This window comes from Gobius niger, assembly GCF_951799975.1.
Source record: "Gobius niger genome assembly, chromosome: 14".
NCBI classification, from domain to species: Eukaryota; Metazoa; Chordata; class Actinopteri; order Gobiiformes; family Gobiidae; genus Gobius; species Gobius niger.
The window spans coordinates 5,363,324-5,386,425 of record NC_136865.1 but is presented as its reverse complement, the minus strand read 5'-3'; the positions used below and the strand labels follow the sequence as shown (position 1 = coordinate 5,386,425).

The following is a 23,102-nucleotide window of genomic DNA, read 5'->3' as shown; positions in this document are numbered from 1 at the left end:
GCTACGCCTCTGAGACTAATGTGAACGATCTATGTGGTTTTGGTCACAAAAACTTGAGGATACAAGAAGTCATTGGCAACTCGGTTCAGATTTTAAACGTAGAAGAATCAATCAATGTATGTTCGGAACGGGACAAAAATACTGGTTAATTTGGTTCCTGTCCTGACGACGCTCCTGCTTTTGAACAGATACAGAGAGTAGGAGTGGACGGCTGTCCAGGCAAGCTGCACATATCGAACATTACACTGAGATATATCTCTACTTAGCCTAAAATACGATAGATAAAAGACATAAGAGACACAGAGGACCACACAGCCCTCACTGTGTTAAAACCTAGAGAATAAAAGTGGGTCTAAAAACTTTAAGTAAAAGAAGCAAAGCGTTCCACAGATGGAGCCGACAACAGAGAAGGCCTCGGTCGCCCCTGTGGACGGCACTTCCAAGTGTTTCCATACAATATAAACTGGCAAGGGAAGTTCGAACCAAGGACAGACTCAGAGTCAAAGTTAGTAGAACTTCACGGATTCCCAGGTGTGATGTTTATCGGAGAGTGGGCTGATGTTTTGAGAGCGGAGGAGGAAGACGGACTGAAACAAATACCACTGCAGGTATGCTAATGATGAGGATACACCACTGAAAGCTCCAAAGAGTTGAATTTGGGTAATCTAGGCCTTTCAAACAAATACTTTGCACTCCATTCCACGCCTTACCTGAGCGGACTCGTAGGTGATGGTCTTGGTTTCCGTGTGGACCAGGGGCATCTCCTTGTAGGCCACGGTCCCTCGCACAGAGTTGGTGACGTCTGAGATGGTGATTGTCTGGGTCTTCAGCACTGGAGACTGAACAGAGGAGGAAACGCGCTCATGTCAGGGCCAGTTATTGAACTCTTCAGAGCTAACACCTCTGCAGAACATGGTGGATTTGGGCTAAACCAGGACAACCCATGGCAAATCTTATTCCAGGGCCAAACCAAACTACACCAAGTCCAACTAATCTGGAGCAAAGCAAAGACTAACCCCCAGATTCCACCTCCTCCAGTTCGCTCTGCCCTGCACTCAACAGCTCCACATCCTTCTCTCTGATGGTCTCCGTTGCCTGGTCTGTCGCTCAGTTCCTCTCCGATAAAATCACAGATCAAGCCTAGTGTATTTTCCCGCTCCGGCAGAGTTCTCCGTATCAAGCTTTACAGTTCTGATCAAGCAGGAAAGCGAACGACAACGAGATTCCCAACAACAATCGGACGACCTGATCAAGCATTTATCGCACTCGTTCACGCAACTTTTCTCTGCCCCTCGCACTCAGGAGAAAACAAAATCTTGAAAGAGAATGCGGCTCACTTCAACACGATCTTCTCTGTGATAGGAGTTTTCAGCTTGTATGCTTTTCAATTTTGTTACAAGATGTTTTATTTCACAATCTTCACGCACATGCACCTCTCGAGCACCTTGGGGACTAAAAAGGAGGCGTTCATTTCGGAGTCACTCACATTCAGAGAGCGGACCGGAGCTGAGCGAACATTCGGATGTAGTGGAATTCCTCGGTAAACCAGAAGCACAATGTCATCAAGACTAAGCCAGGACAAGACCATGACAGAGGGCAATACTACAAAGCTGGTTGAGCTCATCCGAGATCTGTTTCCGGATTAGTGGTGCTGTGAAGCGCGTTATCAGTTGGCGGAGTTACAGTTGTGCTCAAAGTTTACATACCCTGGCAAAATCATCTATTTTTCAATGAATACAAAAGATAACACAAAAAGTTTTTTTTTATTTTTTTTAACTCATAGCTAGTGGCTCTGTGAAGCAATTTGTGCTGGATTAAACCGAGTTTGCTGTTTTTGAATTATAATGAAAAAAGAAAGCACCAAAAATGACCCTGATCAAAAGTTTATGATCAAGAATGGGCCGCTTTACAATGAGATTATACAGAACCTTCTCCACAACTTCCACAAAAGACTGTCATTGTTGCTAAAGGGGGAAATACACAGAACTACGGTATGTAAACTTTGGGTCATTTTGGTACTTCTTTTTTCATCATGATTTACAAAGAGCAAACATCACCACATATGGCTTCACAAAACCTTTCTGTGTTATCTTTCATATTCTTCTAAAATTCTGCCAGGGTGTGTAAACTTCTGAGTAAGAAATGAAACTCTGGGTTTGTCTGTGGAGCAGTGAGTATGTTCATGAGGATCAGGCGACACAACGGAGACAGTTCACCTGAATATCAGAGTCCATCACTAAACTCATGTCGAGTATATCCTTTAGTTAGTTCCATGAACTTCCATGAGTCTGACCCAAAGAGTTTCACATCCCAACGAGAATTTTATGTCAACAAACCTGAATACAAGCTAGCTGTAACATTTGGAATATCGAGTGATCGCTGGAGTGATTGCCTGGCCTGCCAGACACTCCTCCTTTCTGTTCATAAGAAGATCCATCTGGGCGGAGGCTCGTAGCCAATCATTTCATGATTTTACCCATATTGACCCAATCACCCACCAAGAGACGGAAGCCGTCACCTGTCACCACCACGCACTCTTCCAAAACATTAAAGATGGCGGCGTGGAGACTGATGCACTGTTTTCTTCTGCTCTTTTGACTGTTTTAAATCATTTGGAAAATTTTAAATCCCTAAAACCGGAGCAAGAAGCAGCGTTGGAAGCGTTCCTCGTAAAAAAGGGCGACGTATCTAGCGTTGCTCTAATTCAGGGGTAGGCAAGTTTGCTTAGTGGAGGGCCGATTTTCTTCATCATCAAAAGGGCTGGATTGCCGGCTGAAGTAAAGCGTCACTTTCTTCAAATGCCAATGTTGTACATCATATATGGCCTTAGTGGGTGTTTAAAAAAAAGTTTAAGGTGCTCATTTCTAGAGCACTTAAAGCAGTACTAAGTAACTCTTGCCCCTAGAGGCCATAAGCGCAACTGCAGGTGTAGTAGCAAGTTACAATTTTTTTACTTATTAATTGTCTTGGAGAGTAAATACTACGCTGACAGAAAAGGCGAAGGGAGAGAGGGTTATTGTGCATCCAATTATACAATGTAAATATTTTTTTCACTCAAACTTGGCTGTAAATACTGTTTAACGTGACGTTAGCCCGCAGTTAGCTTTGCCCGTTAGCATGTTAGCTTCTTCTTCATGATTCCATTAGTGTGAATTGCTTTCTCCGCACCGGTGGCAGTCAAGTTTTCTGGCCAGAGACACCCGGGGGAGATGAAAGACCCTCCAATCATCCCATAAACACTTGTATTACCCCCACAGGGACTACGGAAAGGATTTATTAAGGTAAACACGTTACTTAGTACTGCTTTAATCAGGCATTTCATCTCTGATTTGTGTAATTATGTTCCACAAAATCATCTCGAGGGCCACAGGTGATATGACAGAGGGCCAGTTTTGGCCCCCGGGCCTGACGTTGCCTACCCCGCTCTAATTGGTTGATGCCGTCTGTCAATCACGCCCACCGGGAAATCGTTGAGATCATGCTTGCTCCCAGACTATGTCTTTGAAATATCTATGAAAAAGCATGTAGCTTGGCAGGCCAGGCAAGATATAAGACTGTGTCATCTCAATCCTGTGGCAGCTGCACGAGAAGAAACAGGTGCAAAATGATGTGCGCACTTTGACATGAAATAATACCTTCTTCCACACCCCTACAGAGTTTGGCTAAAACAGAGGATTCTCCCCTCTTATTGGTCCAAGAACCATCACCCCATCTAATATGGGAACTAAACCTGGTCCAGAGCAGGTTATGCACTAAGGGGATGTTACCATAGCAATCTACCCTCCTGAAAAGTGGTCCAGCTTCGTAGTGCCACTAAACCAGGGCAAACAGTGAACTTACCTCGCTAACAACCCCCTTAACCCGTCGGGGCTAATCTGGACTAAACCAGGACTAAACCAGCAGTACTCACCCAGTACGAGCGACTGCTTCCAAGCGGCTTTGTGCAATAAACATAGATTCATACATTATTACGATGCATGTTTTACGACTCGGGGACAGCCTGTTTTCAAATGGAGCTCTCTCACATGCAATTAGCCGAGTGCACGCTGGAGATCGATTGGAGCCCGGCAGCTGATTTAAGGAAACCTAATGCAAGAAAGATGAAACAGGCCGGAGCTGGAGTTTACTGCCAAAGCGCAGGAGGAAAAAAGCAGCATGGCTAAATACATAACTTCAAACTAATATGGCCGTCATAAACCATAAGACAGCATTAATAGGAAGCATAAGTCGGCGAATATGATGAAGGCTTTTAATGAAACATGCCGGGCTCGCCTTCACGGTTAAAGCCGTGCCAAAACGCTCCGGCCTCCTCAGCCTCTCCGCCTCCTCCTCTTCATCTCCACACCGTCATTTACAAGTATATTTCCACAAACAAATCCGTCCCTCTCTCCGTTCTTTGGCTTTGTCAGTGTCTACCTGCCAGGGATTAAACGTCACAGCCATTCTATTTAATAAACTACTTATACTTCACTGTCTAAAAAAAAGTTAAATTAACAATTGCATGGACAGCGAGGAAGCAACAAAATCGAAAGAAAGCAGCAGACACCACAGTGCAAAATGTACAGCCCGCCATCAGCCGAACTATACTGGAATGTTATATCGGTATAAAACACATGCACATTCACAATCTCACGAAAATCTGGTAACACTTTATATTAAGGTGTGCTAATAAAGTATTAATAAGGTACTAAAAAGCATTAAGAACATGCTTGTAAAGTATTAACACCCTGCGTATTATGCTTTTATCTGTTAACATACAGAGCTCATTAATCGGCTTATTCATAGCAAACCCTAAATCTTACCCTTACCTTAACCCTTAAATGATTACTAATGATTATTAATACTTAATGAGAACACCTTATTCTAAAGCGAGACCGGAATTCTTTTTCCATTGACTTGATTGAGCTTGAAACCACAGGAGCTTCAAGGCAGGGAAGAGTCTTTTACAATATCATACACTTTTACAATCTTTGCATTTAGGGCTTTTGTCTTGATTGGATCAGGTTTATTGAGCTTTAGCAAATGTCCTCTTCAACTTGATGTGAATCCGCTAATGCTAATGTAGCTTGTAGCATGCTAGTTTAAACTTTGAACCCCCAAGTTAAAGGAACAGGCCACCGTTTTTTCATACTGAGATATGTTCTTGCCTGAGCTTAGACGAGTTGATGCGTACCTGTCTGGTCTTTGTGCGTGCCCTCAGTCACGCAAAACGACCAAAGATGTTGCTAGCATTCAGCCTCTTCCAATGTATTCCTATAGCTCCAAACCGGGGGTGAAGTTGGAAGAGACCAAGTTCTTCCACGGGCACAAAGACCAGACAGGTACGCATCAACTCGTCTAAGCTCAAGAACATATCACAGTGTGGAAAAACGGTGGCCTGTTCCTTTAACCAAGTGCATTTCCCCCAGTTCAAATCTAAAAGCGTCTTGAATGGAAAGCGTCTCATTTGAAAGCTAAGACCAACAAAACTGATCTAAACGGATCTATTTCCTCGCGTTGTTGCCGTGTTGTCCAGCCCTGTTTTCACCTTTTGTTACCACTGCATTTTTTCCCACTTTTTCCATCACTTTGTCACATTTTTGTAGCTCTTTGTCACTTTTTTGTGTACTTTCATCCTCGGCTCGTCTGTTTGTTTTTTTTTGTCGCTATTTTGACGCCTTTTTCAAGAAGCTTTTAGATTTGGGTAAATACAAACAGAAAAAAGTGCTTGGTTCAGGTGAGGGTTCATGGTTTCCGCTAAATGACTGTATAAAGCTTATCCCTGTATTGTCATTTCACGGTAAGAGAAGGACTCGGGTGATAAAATGCTGACCTCCAGGTGATCAGTTAAAAGCTGTTGAAGCGAACATCAGGACCAAACCGTGCCCAAAACGTACACGGGACACTGTAACATCAAAATTTATTAAACAACTTCATCACATGAGATAAAAACACACGGAACAAAATCGACCGTTGGACATGCACGCCGCCGTCTGTAGACACACACAGGCATGCACACGACAGCTACATGGACACACTTTCAGACATTTCTACGGCAATATATGAAAAGTTTAGTGTTCGATGTTTCGACGTCCGGACCGGGCACTGAGCTAAGTGTGCTTTTTACTCTCCGACAACAAAAGGAAAAGCTCACAACAGACTCCAAAGAAAACGGTTCGGTCCCAGTGAGCTGGCTTTCGAGGGGACATATCATGCAAAATGTGACTTTTCGGCGCTCGCATACTTCCAGCAGTAGCAGCGCACTCCATTTTTTTCCCAGTCATTTCAAAATAAAAGCTTTTAATGCTAAATAAACAATATACAATGCAATGCTTTTACTATTGACTGTCAGGAAGTAAAAGCAGGTGGAGACTTCATTCTTCTTTGAGTGCTATGATTGTACTGCACAGCGCCGTCTGCCGGACAAACGCGTGTACTATGGCTTTTTTTAAACACGCTCCGTTATTTACATGTAAACGCGGATCAAAGATGGCGGGCTTTCCAGTCAATCGTTGGTGTGTAGAAAAGGGCTGTCCAATGAAAAGTCATTCAATCTCCGACGTGAAGCGAAACAACTGGACTTAAAGTGCAGACAAATGGAGACAATTCTTGCTAAAACATAGTTAACACAACTATATTTCAGATTTTGCTAAAGATTTTACCCAGTTTTCTTTAGTTTGACATGTTTTGAGATGTTTATAGTTTGACTTCCTTATTGGACACTGACAGGAAGTGACATAGATAGAGGCAAACAATTTTTAACTGTTGCCGTGCCAACTACTCTGAAACTTTACCTCTATAGATACAGACGGCATCTCGTCATAGAAGGGGGCGTGGCTTCGCCGAGGGGAAAAATAGAATCTTTAGAGAAACACAATTTTCCACTCTTTTTTGCCATTTTCTGGTGGAATATCCACTTATTTATCACATGTAAATAAAGTCAAGTGTAAATCGGGCCCATATGGATATTTTCTCACAGCAGATTGTTCAGTAGAAGTGAAAAAACGGCAGTTGTAGCTAGCGCTAGCTAACGTTAGCATTAGCCCGATGCTAACAAGTAGCATTAAGTTAGCATTCTCCGTTATTTATGTATTTATGGGCTGTTGAACCACTTTGCTCCTCCCCATGTCTTTGTATCTTTATTTAGTATAAACTATATTCATAATTCAGCATTTGTTAAAGTAGTTTTTGAATAATTAGTGAAAGTTTAAATTTTTTCAAAATTGTTTTCCCCCTTAACTGTTTTCAAAAATGACCATATATGGGCGATTCCAGAGATGCCGTCTGTATCTATAGGGGGCGTGGCTTCGCCGAGGGGGAAAATAGAATCTTCTGGGAAACAGCTTATTTATCACATACAAATAAAGTGAAGTCTAAATCGGGTCCATATGGATGTTTATTCACAGCAGATTGTTCAGTAGAAGTGAAAAAACGGCAATCGTAGCTAGAGCTATCATTAGCACGATGCTAACATGTAGCATCATGTTAGCATCCTCCGTTATTTCTGTATTTATGGGCTGTTGAACCATTTTGCTCCTCCCCATGTCTTTGTTTCTTTATTTAGTAGAAAACTATATTCATGATTCAGCATTTGTTCAAGTAGTTTTTAAATAATTAGAGAAAGCTTGGATATTTCTCCAAATTGTTTTCCCCCTTCACTGTTTTCAAACATGACCATATATGTCGCTTCCTGTCATCAGCTTCCAAATTCAAATAAAAATAACTTGCCCAACATTTCTTCATTAAAATTGCTGCTTTACTGAAATAAATGATAATATTTACTTACAACAGATGCTCCATATCTCAATACGTCATATGTTCAAAAGCATTAAAACCTGTCATATGCACTTTAAACGAGAGTCCACTTCTTATCATAAATAAAGCAAATTCTACAGTTCCCGGGACAGAGCTTAGGCTAAATTTACTCCCAGATTCAGAATGATCTGATATGCGACTGCCGCGGCAAAAAAAAAAAAAAACAATATCCAACTTTACACCAGGCAGTGATATTTTTTATTTTTTTTATTTTGGTCTAAATTTAGTATGTTCTCTCGCAGCGGGAAGAGCATATGGCAGCGGACACTGGCTGTTGCCAAACTAAAAGACACGACATCCGTAATGCAGAGCCAAGACTGAAGCAAAGGGAAAACAAATGCCAACTGTCTCCGCGGCAACGACGGCACGACTGGCTTCGAAAACCGTCTGTGCTCTATTTCCCCCCCGTAAACGTGAGTGTTTACAGTCAGCGCTAAGGGACCGGTCAGGTCTCTGTGATGATGGGGGAGATTTGGTAATAATCATTTTGTTTTCCTAAACCGAACACATATGAGCTACAATCTCCACATCCGCCATCGCAGCAGGATCATCAGACTCCTCTTTAGCCTCGTCTACATCTACAGACTTTTTCCCCAAATAAATCTATTTAGAACAGGAAGGGTTGGGCGATGTGGCAAAAGAAAGTATTCAAAATTAATATGTATTTTCAAATGGATCATATTTTTATAATTAAGGACAGAAATTGTCAGAATTTTGAAAAACAGTAAAATATTTGGTATCACTAAGATAGGGGGGGAAGTATATAAATAAATACACTGTAGTTATCATGTTGATATGTCCAAAAATCAGTAAGAAATACTAGCTGACAAGGTCCACGATGAAATCTGATATAAAATGTTGCAAATTTGAATACTGTATAGACACAAGGGGGCGTGGCCTCACCGAGGGGGAATGAAGTATGTTTTAGGAAACACAATTTTTCACTCTTTTGAGCAGTGTTAATTTCGTCGACGAAAATATTTAGTCTTAATTTTAGTCAAAGTGATATTGACGACTAAAATTGCTAAAATTGGACTAAAACTAAATTAAAAGTTTTTCATGAGACTAAAACTATGACTAAAATGTCCAGATATTTTAGTCGACTAAAATAAGACTAAATAAAAATGAAAGGGAGAGACTAAAATCATCCAAACTTGTATTGAGCGTCTGAAAGAGCCTCAGATCATGGAAATTCTCTGCCAAAGGATCAGCTCTGAGCTTTGTTCATGTGGAGCAGCTCCATGAAGCAGAAGAGCTTTATTAAATATGATTATAATACATATTCTAAAAGCAAAGACGACTAAATTAGTCTTAAATTTAGTCGACTAAATTGACATGCAATTTTAGTCGACTAAAACTAGACTAAAATTGAAAAGATTTTTTGGACAAAATCTCGACTAAAATTAAATGACATTTTAGTCAAAAGACTAAGACTAAAACTAAAATAAAATATGTTGTCAAAATTAACACTGCTTTTTAGCCACTTTATGCCAAATATGAACTTATTTATCATATACAAATCAAGTTAAGTCTAAATGGAGCTCATGTGGATGTTTATTCACAGCAGACAGTTCAGTAGAGGTGGAAAAAACAGCAGTCTTAGCTAGCGTTAGCATGTAGCACGGTGCTAACACGAAGCATCATGTAGCATTCTCCTTTATTTTTGTAATTATGGGCTGTTGAACCTGCTCTTCTCCGTGTCTTTGTATCTTTATTGTGTAGAAAACTAATATATAAAATATTCTGCATTTGTTAAAGTAGATTTGACGTAATTATAGAAAGTTCTGATTTTTCTCCTCTTTGTTTTCCCGCTCAACTGCTTCGAACATGACCATATATGGCCGATTCCAGAGATGCCGTCTGTATCTAACACAATTTTGTGAAAGTTTACTATTACCAATGCAAAGACGTCCAAAAGTAGCACGAATTCATTTTGCGTTCAAGTCAGATCAAAGCATAATATGTCCCCTTTAACTCATTTTTTTGTGCCAGGTATTTCACACACACAAAAAACAACACACATTATTAACATGCATAATCTTTTACGACTACATCGTTATTTCTCTTTTCAGCATCAAAGTAAAGACTGAAGTACGAAGGTTGTTGAAGCGTCCCGAGTGGCTTCATCATTCAACATGACAGAAAAGAGCGGAGTATGGCAGTCCTGAGCGAGTCCTTTAGGATTCCACTCTCTCTGATGAGTTGAATGAACTGATTGTCCGCAATCACTTGGTCCAAATCTAAGGTGGCAAAACTCAAACTTTCTTTCATTGTTGAGGTTTTGGGGCAGTAGGCTCTTTAATATGTGCTTTACATGGGAAACAGAGAAAAGATTTGATCACAATAAAGCAGCATAAAGGTTTCATCTTCATATTTTCTTAATAAGCGTGTGATGTCATAACTTAAAAGCAAACCTGGACATTTTTTTTTTTTTTTTACAACAATTCAGACAGTAGTAAAATTGGACAAACATCCCGAACAACCAAGTACTAAAAGTGAAATACCAGCAGCAGAATAGCTTCAGTTTGACATTAGTTCAGTGGTCCAGACTCTGGAGCAGTGGTCCTCAAACCACTCCAAACAGCAGCAAAAAGGATTTCCAAGTACTATGAGGACAAGACAAATACTGGAAGAGGTTCAAAGAGAGCTACACTTTGGTTATGTTCAGACAGCCGGTCTTAGAGCTCAATTTGTTGTGTTTTCAGACTTCAAACGGAACGCAACTCGTGTCTGATCTACTGTCTGAAACTAATTTGACTCACAAGAGCAGAGGAGAACCTGTGTAGTGTTTGTGTGGTTTATATCGCTCCTCCACTTTCCATTGCAATGGCCTCTCCAGGACCAACTGTTTTTTAGGGTTGCTGCTACGTAGGGCTGAAACAACTAAACGATTAATTGGTAACGATTATTGGAATAGTCGGCAACTATTTTAGTGATCAATTCATCGTTTTCTGATTCACACAGACTCAAAAAGACAATAGAGTTATCGATTGATTCACCGTTAAAAATGATCTTCAGACTGATAGAGAACCAAATTAATCACAGTCCTTAGTGGAACGTTTTCTGGACGAAATGTTCCACCTGCAGAGAAAACCTGAACAACAGACGGTCCAGGAGAAAGTGCAGGCACCATGCTAGCCACCAATACAGCGCTGGGTCACTGAAAGGTCAAATTTTTTTTGCATCGAAAGTTCCATAAGACCCCTTTAAAGTGATAGTCTGGAAGTCTAAATGTTTTACGAAGTTTACAAAATGTGCAAAATCAACCACCTGGTCTTGGCATTTTGATGTAAAGTAAGTACCGTATTTGCTGGTCTAATAGCCTGCAGTGCCTCCTAGCGGTGTGTGAAATTATATATTTGAGTTTAAAAAAAGAAGAAAAAAAATCACATATTAGTCGCACCGGAGTATAAGTCGCACTCCTGCCAAACTATGAAAAAAAAGGGCGACTTATAGTCCGGAAAATACGGTAATAATATACAGTATATATTATTTTTTGCAAAGTCCCTCCTTCCAGGTTCTCAGCAACTAATCACAGTCTAGTATCCTCCCGTGTCGACCAATGAGACGAGCTGTTCCTCTGAACCGGCCTGTCCCGTCCAATCAGGAGGAGCTTGATCGTTTACTTTTGCTCTCCTCATTTTGCAAAGTAAGAAGGGCTTTCTGGTTAAGGAGGGGAGGAGTTTGATTGTTTACTTGACAATTTCACTCCATTTCTCCTCACTTTGCAAACTTACAGACTATCACTTCAAGCAAGTAAAGACACCGGTTTATTTTAAGCTATGTCCTTTTACGGGGCGACTTGAGCGTGAGCAGAGGAACGTGCCGCTGTGGAGTCCAGCGGTGGATTGTGAGGCGAGTGGTTTCACTCACTCAGACTTTACTCATAAAATGGAGAACACGTTGCATCCTTGCTCCTGTTTTCTCTAATGCCAAATGAACGCCGCCTGCGGTGCGTCGATGACGTGGAGGTCAGATGAATGCGACCACTGCGACACTTCAGAGGCGTGTCAGATTTGGTAGAAAAAGTGGCCTCAGTGTTCAGACTGTCAATAAGAAGATCAGATACAGGTCGCGAAGTTTGATTGGGGTCACTTTGGCCTGCAGTCTGAACGTAACCTTGGATCTAAACAAGGGACAGACCACGCTTAAAGGAACAGGCCACCGTTTTTACATTCTGAGATATGTTCTTACCTTAGCTTTGACGAGTTCTTTAGGACCTGTCTGATCTTCACCCGTGCCTTCAGTCACGTAAACACAGCGCAGACGGCGTTAGCATTTAGCCTCTCCCTCTCTGCTCTATAGCTCCAAAACTGGTCAAGATAGAAGCTACCAAGCTCTTCCACGTTTTCCATATTTAAATATGGTTACGTGAAGTGTTACACTACAAAGTATAATTACACAATGTGGATTTTCTAAGCGGATAAAAGGGGGGACTATATTGTAAGGCGTAATAATACCAGGAGTAGTTCGAAATCCGCGCAGTAATCTTCACTTTACTGCACGGATGCCAAATTACTCCTGGTATTATTACGCCTTACAATATAGTCCCCCCTTTTATCCGCTTAGAAAATCCACATTGTTTAATTTTGTGTAATTATACTTTGTAGTGGAACACTTCACGTAACCATATTTAAATAGGGAAAACGTGGAAGAGCTTGGTAGCTTCTATCTTGACCAGTTTTGGAGCTATAGTGGAGAGAGGGAGAGGCTAAATGCTAACGCCGTCTGCGCTGTGTTTACGTGACTGAAGGCACGGGGGAAGATCAGACAGGTCCTAAAGAACTCGTCAAAGCTAAGGTAAGAACATATCTCAGTATGTAAAAACGGTGGCCTGTTCCTTTAAATGAAGTCTAAACTGCAGATTAGGGCTGCACAATATATCGCTAAAAAGTATTGCATCGCGATATTAGGCGATGCAATATCCGTATCGCAAAAAGCCACAATATATCGCAACATCACTAAAGCTTTCATCTGACTGAGATCGACACTTCTTTTTTTGCAAACTCAGCCAAAAACAAACAATGCATTGAACTTAGGTGTAAAAGTTACTGTTTTAGTGAAACATTTCCTAATTTTGTTACATTTTGGTCTTGTTTTTGGTCCTGATATAGTGTTTATAAGTCTTCTTTTGACACAATTTGCTGAAAAACGAGCTACTTGTGATTTGTGTTTGACCAGAATGAAACATATCGTGTTGAACTGGCTTAGTGAAATATCGCAATAATATCATTGTGGCGATATTGCACCGCCGTATCGCATATCGGGGTGCAGCCCTAGTGCAGAAGGTACAGAGATCCCTGCAGTTTGAGGATCACTGTTCCAGAGCCGATTCTCCTGACAGTGTCGTTTTTCTTACAGCCTGGCCAGCGACCAACTCCTGCTTCTTTGTTTTATTTATTTTTTGGTCTAAAGAAGATAGAAGAAGTCCCAGGCTATGTGTCTCCGTATAAAATAGGAAAAGGCTGTAGTCCGGGCGAATGTTTTTAAAGATTGTGTCACGAGCCGAAGCCGTGGTCCGACATTTCTTTTTTTAATTTTTTTTTACGGCTTTAATCGCAGTGCATTTCCACAGTGATGGGTCCCCACAAAACACACACAGACGTCTCCGCTCGTCGGCATGGACTAAAACGTTCGTAAACTTTTCAAACCGGCTCCTGCGGGTGAACAAGAGCGGGACGTAAACAGAGGCGCAAACCCGGGGGGAGGTAGAAGCCATTTCTTCTCTCAGACAAAGGCGAACCAGAGCACAGTGAGGGCCATGACCAGCAGCCCGGACAGGAAGAAGGACATGCGGGACTGCTGGATCCGGGTGGGGGCCAGCTCGCAGGGGTGCACCAGGCGCGGCGCCCCTTCCTCCGGGACGCCGATGACCACCCCCGCCGGCGGCCCCTCGCCGTCGCCGTCTTCCTCCTCCTCGTCCGTCTGGTCCTCATCCACCCACTCAAAGTCACTGTAGCCCTCGGGCGCCTCGTGCTCCGTCAGGGGGTGGGGGGGGTGGTGGTGGGACCCTGGGACCGGGGACATGCTCCAGGCTCTTACCTTGTGTCCGAGCTCAGACCGCGCCCCCCTCTGTGCGCCGCGGCAGCAGAGAAGGCATACAGGACAGCGGGGTGGTCAGAGGAGGCGGGGCAGACACATGGATGTATGGAGCAGAGGGAAAGCGTGGGGGGGTCGGGGGCTGGCGTGACAAAGTAACACTTCATATTAAAATAAACATAACAATGAAGGTGAAACATGGCAATATGGAGCTGTTTTCAACCAAGGACGGAAGTCTAGTGGTGTGACTGCAATACTACAAGTCAAAGTAACATTTTGGCTGAAATGACACTAATGCTATATTAAAGGTAGTTCATGAGAGGAACATTGTGACTAACGTAGATTTCACGTTCATGTAGATTGACAAAGTGTTTGCATTAATGAGACACAGGCAGCTTTTCCCAATGTCTGCGAATAGTGCAAAAGTGAAAAGACCACATTTTCAGCTATTTGGTGTTGGTCTTTATCCAGTAGTTAAGTTGAGCAACCTCTGATGGCAGCAGTGAGGATTGTCCATATTTCAAAACAATCCGTAATTGTTTTGCTAATGGGATGTGTTAAAAGCATTTTCTGTATACGTATGACCACGGTAGGAGCTTTTTGGGAGAAAAACTACTGGAGATGATTAAAAAATTACTCAAAGATGCGTGAGTGTGTCGAAACACAACTCTCGGTCTGTCTTTGATGAGAGAACAACATTGTAACATGGGGAAAGGCTTTTATAAGTAAATTTTGCATAAATAATCCACCCCATTTAAAAATGGACAAGGCACTTCTGTGTTCTACCTATTACACAACAAAACTCAGGAAACACAGCAGTAGAAGAAGAAACGGCCAAATTAAACAGGAACTAATGTGAAGAAAAGTTCTACTCCAGGTAGGTTATAGACGAGGAAACGTTAAAAGCTTCAAAGAGCCAATTATGTCCTTTTAATCTGCACACTGTACAGTATTTATGGATCCAATACTGGAATCAGACATCGGAGATGATACCAGTAATATGATATTGGATTCGGGTAGCGACATCTGATACTGAACCGATACCGGTTTTGGCTCTGAGCATTAAAAAAATAAAAAAATAAAAACTTTCACCAACTAAATACAACATTTTGAAGTTCTGACCCTGGAGAATTCCATCTCTGAGCAAAATGCTGCAGCTAACAGCAGCATGCTAATGCTAACGGCAACTAATTAAAGCCGGGCAGAAACTGTGATTGTGTCAGTTAAAGTAATAAAATAATATTTGCCACTGCTGCAGCGATGTTTGTATTTTAGGTTCTGAAATGCTGTTAGAACATTTTTGTAATGCACCAGTTTTAATGATCAGAATACTTTATGTGAGTTGTTATTAAAGCAGTACTAAGTAACTCTTGCTCCTAGAGGCCATAAGCGCAACGGCAAGTGTCTTATTAATTGTCTCGGAGAGTAAATACTACGCTGACAGAAAAGGCGAGGGGAGAGAGGAATTGTGTACATCCAATTATAAAATGGAAATAACTTTTTTCACTCAAACATGGCTGTAAATACTGTTTAAAGTGACGTTAGCCTGTTAGCCTTCTAGCTTCTTCTTCGTGATTCTATTAGTGTGTATTGGTGGCTCCGGTCCGGTGGCAGTCAAGTTGCAAACATGGTTTTCTGGGTTTTCCTGAGACACCAGGGGGAGATGAAAGACCCTCCAATCATCCCATTAACACTTGTATGACCCCCACAGGGACTACGGAAAGGATTTATTAAGGTAAACACGTTACGTTAGTCTACTTGTCATGTAGCCGAGGATATTTAGTTTATGTTATTATTTATGTTTTTTTTCCATTCGTTTATCATTAGATATGATGGATAATCGATTTGTAACATCTCATTTGCAAGAAGAGATTGTATTGATCTGACACTGGAGGAAAGAGGACCATTCACTTCTTCACCCAGAGCAGCCACTTTTCAGAAAGTTTCTTGGTATCTGTCAATATCGGATATCGGCAGACACTCAAACCTCCATTATTGGTATCAGAAGCAAAGCAGCTGGATGGATGAGCTCTAATTGTATTTGTAACGTGAGGGGAGAACGGTGCATTTCTCCTGATGGGTCACAATGCTGTTGCCTCTGCAGAAGGAGACGCCTATAGGACTCAGGACCTCGTTCCCACTCGCTCCCTTTCATGTCTTTTTTGGAGAGGAGACACAGCACTTCTAATTGGTAATTGGTCGCCGCGGTCCAAGCCCTCCTCAGCTTTTAGCACATTCAGCCATAATTGTGATGTACGGTAAAGTGTTATTAGAGCTAATGCGATGGCGGCCGGAGCTGCAGCGCCGGTGCTTCTGGGAGGGCGAGGACAGAGAGCAGAGCTGGCCTGATTAATAGGCTCCCTCTCACAATGGGAACTGGCAGGGAGCTCGATCTGGCGGCCGGAAGACAAACCGGCACAAAGCGGTCTGGTGGGAGGGGAACGGGAGAGGTTACGCCGCAGGCAGGGAGTGGACGAAGCCCGAGAACCCGTCTGCCCCTGTGGTCAGACTGGGATTTCAGATCCGTCTCTGATGAGGTGCGCTTTTCTAGTTTACAATGTTGGGATGAACCATGTTTTAACAGTAACGGTAATGGATTGGGTTTTGGGTTGCTAAAAGGCAGGTTCGGGTGTTTTTGTGGAGGCACAGTGGTGCAGCGGTTAGGACACCTGGGCGGGGCCGTTCTGTGGAGTTCACATGTTCTCCCCGTGTCTGCGTAGGTTTCTTCCGGGTACTCCGGTTTCCCCTACCACTAAAAACATGTACAATAGGCCAGAAGGTACGGTACAGCGTGAATGAATATTGATAGTGTGGCGTTTTGATAAAATTGGTAACACAGGCTTGTAAAGCGCGATACAAGTGTTTATTATTGTTATGAATCCATTATGAATCCATTCATCTGCGAGGCCGTTCACTTTTGTAATTCAAGACTTTTAATGAGACTTTAACAACTTTCTAAATCCCATTTATTCCCTCCACATCTAATTTCCACATTGGATGATTTTGCATATCTTCCAAACTGCAATTTCGATATTATTTTGCAGACAATTGCCTACCACTGGGTATTCTGCTTTTTTCAATCACATAGCACCAGTCTATATCACACTACAATGATGACGAAACCTTCTGTTGGTCTGTAAATGCAGTAAATTAGAATAACTGCCTTGTATAAAATTGCTCTCTCAAAATGGCCGTAGCGAATGTCTTGAAATAGGCCTCTGTCTCTTTAAGAACCTCTGACCCTTTCCGACACGCCCCCTCCACACGCTGTCTGTGGCATCAGAGGGGAGGGGGTTCTGCTGAGGAGCAGTGGTTGGTTACTCGGCTGGTGACGAAAGCTCGGAGGCGTCTCCAGGAGGTGGGGGCGTTCCCAGGAGGTGGGGGCGTTCCTAGGAGGACTCAGGCAAAGCTGTCCCTAAAATGGCCGCCATCAGAGTTTTTACAGATTACTCAAAAATATGTGAACGTGCCAAGGCAACACTTCAGGCATGTTTTTAATGAGGGAATGACATAATAACATGATGCAAAGCTTGAAAAAGGCGATTTTGCATAATACCCCCCCTTTAAGACTAGGACTTCATTACCAATGGCTCCAGACTCTAGGGGTGCAACGGATCAAAAAACTCACGGATCAAATCGTTCCTCGGATCAGATCATTTTTTTGATCAGTAAAAGGCATATTATCTATGTCTATATATCATTATGTCAATATCTATTATTGACTATTAATAAAAAACTCTACTATTAATAATATTAAATGCATCACAGACAATTAAATAAAACGCACATTTCCAACAGTCTACGCGGCGTCGTTCCCACAGACTTCAGCACTTTGATGTAAAATACAGACCAGCCCGCACCTGTCACTGCCTTTGCCCAAAGCCGTCCTCACAAGTGGCTCTCGTGAGGGGGGGCTCAGTCCTGCGTAGATGGCCCGACATGGAGGACCCTCAGAGCGGGGATGAACAGGGAGGGTGGCGTTGACGGGGAGACGCTGAGCTGATGAGGATGGTTAATAAGCCTCTGTCATTATCAGCGTTTCTCAGGGTCTTGTTTTGTGCCCAGACAACACGAGCCCTGCGCTCCATCCAGCCTCTTTCCTTCATCATTACATTTGAAAGTGAAGCCAAAATGTTCCCGTTTAAATGACGTTGGGCCTTCAAGCTCCTCCGTTCCTCCGCTCGCCAAGACCACGCCGTGTGTGGACTAGGGCTGTCATGGTATGAAAATTTTACCTCACGGTTATTGTGACCAAAATTATCACGGTTTTCGGTATTATCGTGGATTTTTTTTTAAATGTGTGTTAATATGTTCAGAAAACATTGATAGTCCTACACAAACTGAAATTGTTTCAATAAAGTTTAACAGTGCTTGACTTGTTACTTTTCACATCAAAGTAAAGGAACTATAACGATGTGTTGTTGATGTTTCGAGGGTATTACATGGACTATTTATAACGTCAGAAACGAAGATAAACCGTCTATATCAGGAAAATTGTTGTTGTCCTTCCGGTGAGCTTTCGCTTTGCAGATTTGGGAAAATGCCATCATTATTACATTCATAAAACTGCGGCGAGAGTGAATCTATTGCAATCTGCCACCGGGAGCCCTGTAACGCATTGTGCCATTGTGCGGAGGTATCCGCGACATGGCTTATGCTGGTGGTGGCGCTGCAGCCGCACTATGAGGCGACTCGTTACATTCTCCCTCAACCCAAAGTCCCACATCAGCATTTCAGCTAAAACGCCAACCTTAACTTACTGCTATAGAGCTGTGGGAGACGGTCACGCAGGTGAGTCAGAGGTTCGAAGTATTGCTGCATTTGGAGACACTTTTTCCTGCACGCTCCGCAAACTGAACTCTGAGGCTGATAGATCCTGCGCGCTGTCGTGTCGGACATGATTCCACCTTCGAGAGAGTTTTGTTTGGGTTGCAAACAACAAAGTGCGCATGCGCGGAAACTGCAGCAGATGAGACGGTGGCTGGTGAGGCTCACCGTGCCTACACCGCGGGTGCGGTTATTCACCGAGATAATAATAAAAACACAAAACAAGACGGTCATTTTCACCGTCAAAATTTTTACCGGGGTTTACCGCTACACCGGTTACCGTGACATCCCTAGTGTGGACTGAACGTGTGCACAACTGTTTTTTTCAATAAATCAATCAATCCGTGGATCACATGTGTACCGCCCCGAAGATATTGATCAGAACGGATCCCGGATCAAATGATGATCCGTTGCACCACTACCAGACTCCATTTTAGCTCTGGGAACTCAGGACTTGGTGCTACTCCCAACGTCTGCATATAATCTCTCTGACTCCCTCTGCAAACTGAAGAATACAAAAGAAAACGCAAACACCGTAATTGTCAGAAGAAAAAAAAAAGGCTATTAGATTTTCACCCTAAAATCCTTCAGTCGTAATTGCTGGCTCTCGTATAGCGCCGACTCTAATGAGGTTCTAAAAACGAAACGCTGCCAACCCACGCAGATGTTACAATCCTGCCGACAGGACGGGTTTGGCATCCGAAAATAAAGCTCTCCGAGGAAGTTTGGGAATTTTTAGCTTCGGGACAGTGCTGCAGTCGGAGAGTTTTTTTCTCTCTTTCTTTTCTTTTTTTTTTTATTATCTATGTGTGTTCTCGTAATTCACAGCGTTCAGCAATATCAGGAAACGAGGAAAAAAAATTTGCCCGAGGCACAGAGAGGGAAAAAGTGCTTCTCTGGCTGAAAAAAAACAAAAAAAAAACTCCACAAATCTGCAGCGGAATCTGTTCTAGTGAGAATGAGTGTGCGTCTTCAGCTCGCGGTGCAGAGTGCGATGGGGACAGATGGACCCAATAACACCGTCTGGAGGCCCAGGCTAGGGCGGAGGTTGCGGTCAAGATGGAGGAACAGGTGGAAGGGGATTAAAATGAGATGGAACGAAGCAGACAGAAGCCATTTCCGCCGCGGTCAATGCAGTTTAGTGTACACGGCGTGGTTTTGGGGAAAGCTGCCAAGGCCGAGACTCTCCACCGCAGCAGCACAACGGTCCTCCTCCTTCGACTCTCCATGTCCTTTCGAATATTCCTTAGTTCAATGGGATAATGCAAAGTATTACTCGTAGTTTTACACCAGTGAAGGGGCAATTTTACCAAGAACGGCTGTAGAGTTGAGCATTTTATTAGTCGAAAAATGTAAACACTATATAATAACAACACCTTATTTAGCCTTAATAAATGATGAGTTCACACTTCAATAACTAAATGACAATAAATAAGAACTATTTATTATGAGAAAGGCATTAACGTAGTAGTTAAGTGTTAATTCATAATTTTTTAAGGCTAAATAAGTAAGGATTAAACAACGAGGAGTCGTGCATTAGGTAAGGGATAATGTATAGAACGCTGGTCATTATCGGGAAAATAAGCACCGACAGGGCGAACCGGACCCCGACGCGAAGCGGAGGGGTCTTGTTTCGCCCTGAAGGTGCTTATTTTCCCGATAATGACCAGCGTTCTATACATTATCCCGCTTATTATACGGCCATTTGCCAACTGAACACACAACATAAACTTTGTACACTTTTATGAAGGTCGAAAGGTTTATTTAATGACTTCCGCGACAAATAGTTCCCAAAAGTTTGCGCGTTGCTAGGCAACGTTTTGCTAGGCTAGAAGCAGCAAGGCTAGTAGCTAGCGTAGCTACTTAGTTGAAGGCGCAGTTGGAGTGGAGAAATGGTGGTGAATCTCTGGGTAAGTTGAAAGTCACACTCACGCTAACTTCACGAGCAATTCCCCCAACTTCTCTCGCAGTGACGGGGACAGATAGTGTCCGCTACTACGTACGCGCGGAGTGATATGAAAGCACGAACTCCGTTGCCATTGGCAGCGGTCATTATTTTTCTCAGAGGTCCTTTATCAGAAAATAATGACCGGTAGAACGTTTGGAAATCCCATTCAAATCAACGGAGCTTCTACTTACGTTGTGAAGAGCCGTATAATAAACGGTTATAATGCACGACGCGGAGTCAAGAACACCACGACGCGCAGCGGAGTGCATTATAACGAAGTGCATTATAACCGTCTAATGCACGGCTCCGAGTTGTTTAATCCGCTTATACCAGGGTCACACAAACGTAACATTTATAATAAATATTTGTTTCATTTACTAAACTCACTAAATATGCCAGACTACGGGACTATTTTGTGTGGGTTATTAGCCGGTCACTGAAGGCTGGTCTCAGAGCGAGTCATTCTCCGCAGCTATTACGAGGATCTCAGTCAGGCTCAACGACACAACATCAGCACAGAATCACAACACAACAGGACTAACCCGGAAACACTTTTCCGTGGAAGTAAACACCGATGTGCGGCACTCGTGGGCAGGAGTTATTTCACTTTTACGCTGTTTAACCTGAAGCTAGCTAGCTAGCTCAACGAGCTCAACTGTTTATGGAAACAGCTGCGGTGGAGTCGCTCACACCTGGGCCCCCCCAACTGAAACTTTTATGTTTGACTTTACTAATCCAGACAAATATGCTTAAATGCAGGATCATTTTATGTACGCCTGAAAATGATGAATAGCCTTAACCGTTTTCAATAGAAATGTAAAGCTCATATGTTATTAACAGTAGCTAACCTAGCTGCTCACTCTCCTCTACAAACATTTAGCAAACGTTTTGTTTTGGCCAAAAACGTTGAAATTCACACAAAATCCACCTCGTACGTTCCTGTCAGTCACTAATTACGCCTTTATCTGATTCAGCTGTGTCATGCGTTGCTATGGCGACGCCCACAGCGGAGTGACATCCCAGTGATTTAACTACCGGACTACGTGTGCGGTTATACCAAAATAATGCACCAGCCAATCAGAATCCAGTATTTACCCAGACCATGGTATAAGGTGTAGTTATTATAAAGCGTTACCAAAACTTGGAGGCCTATTGCACACAAATATCCAAAACAGAAGTAAAATAATAAACGTTGCAAAGAATCTCAAACCGAACAAAGTTATGCCAACGTTCTGGCTGCATAATTGTGTTAATTATGCTGCGGGGAAATGGGGAGTTTGTGTAACATTTTGGATTGTACTGTTGCCAGCGATACAAAACATGCTCCTAATGAGCGGCTCGACAGCTCGAAGATGACATTTTTTGCAGTGGGTAATCGAAGAATGGATTTGGATGAGGACTTAACCTACTTCAGTTTCATTTAAATCTCGTATTTGGCCGCCTTTAGTCCACATCTCCATGGAGACGAGTTGGAGACGTCCTTTTCCTCAGGTCTGAGGGGAGTCGAGCCGCTCACAGCGAATACACGCCTTTAGCTTAGATTAAAACCACACCATGTTGCACTTCAACCGATAAATAGAATCAAATGAAACTGTCATATCCACTTGAAGGGTTTTGGAAAAATATATCATGGACAAATATTGCACTTTAAGATGAGATTTGCGTAAAACTATCTATTATAGAAAACGCTATCTCAATGGCTGCCGCCTGGGCGCCGCCATGTTTATTTCCCATACCGCCTTTGAAGCTAAGCAGGGAAGTGCCTGGTTAGAACTGGGATGGGAGACCGTTCCTCCGAAGCTAAGCAGGGAAGGGCCTGGTTAGGACTGGGATGGGAGACCGTTTGGGAACACCAGGAAGCCTGGCGACAGTACTGAGTGTGTGCGTGGACATCCGCGGCCGGCCCACACGTGACGGTCCCACCGGCCGCGGGCCTTGGCCACGGGTCCATATGGACCGCGGTGCTGCTGTCCGAGGACAACCCGCTGTCACACAAACACGAGTGCACGAGATCTGACTGCCGTGCGTGTGCGCGCATCCAAACAGGGCGATGTGTGCCTGTGTGTGTATGTGTGTGCGTGTGCGTGCGTGCCCAAAACCTGCTCAAACACGAGCCTCTAATCACACGCGCTGCTCCGACTGATTTATCCTCCGTGTGAGTCAAAGCGAAAATGAAACCACTTAACGAGCGCATGGCCTGCACTGCGTACTTTTTTTTCCTTTTTTTTTTTTAACTTTGCTGCTGTACCATTTGTTTTCTATTTTGCTTTCACGTATTGTGAGCCCAGAGGTACATTTGATTCTATAGCAGCTTTGAACGCATTGCCCATTTTATTGTAAGGTTATAAATACTGTCTAATAACGATCATTATTATTTCTGTTCAAAACCTACTCATTCTTTTTTTTTATTGTTCACTACCGTGATGCACCAAACCACGGGTCCTGCACCGTGAACCAAACCGTTAAAGCTGACCCCCTAATATTTATCAATAAT

The 23,102-nt window shown here is 42.9% G+C and overlaps 1 protein-coding gene across 7 annotated transcripts in view; it reads right to left on the bottom strand.

Annotated features, from left to right (window-relative positions):
* epb41a (erythrocyte membrane protein band 4.1a) overlaps positions 1–23,102 on the bottom strand; it is a 58,821-nt gene that overhangs the window by 8,946 nt on the left and 26,773 nt on the right. For 5 of the 7 annotated variants that reach the window (XM_079571270.1, XM_079571271.1, XM_079571273.1 and 2 more), the window contains one exon: positions 711–839. The exons of 1 other annotated variant lie outside the window; for it this stretch is intronic. In XM_079571270.1, the coding sequence (XP_079427396.1) occupies positions 711–839 (129 nt within the window). Of the gene's footprint in view, positions 1–710; positions 840–13,512; positions 13,867–23,102 lie in introns of those variants that run through there. One more of the 7 variants, XM_079571272.1, reaches the window with a different exon arrangement.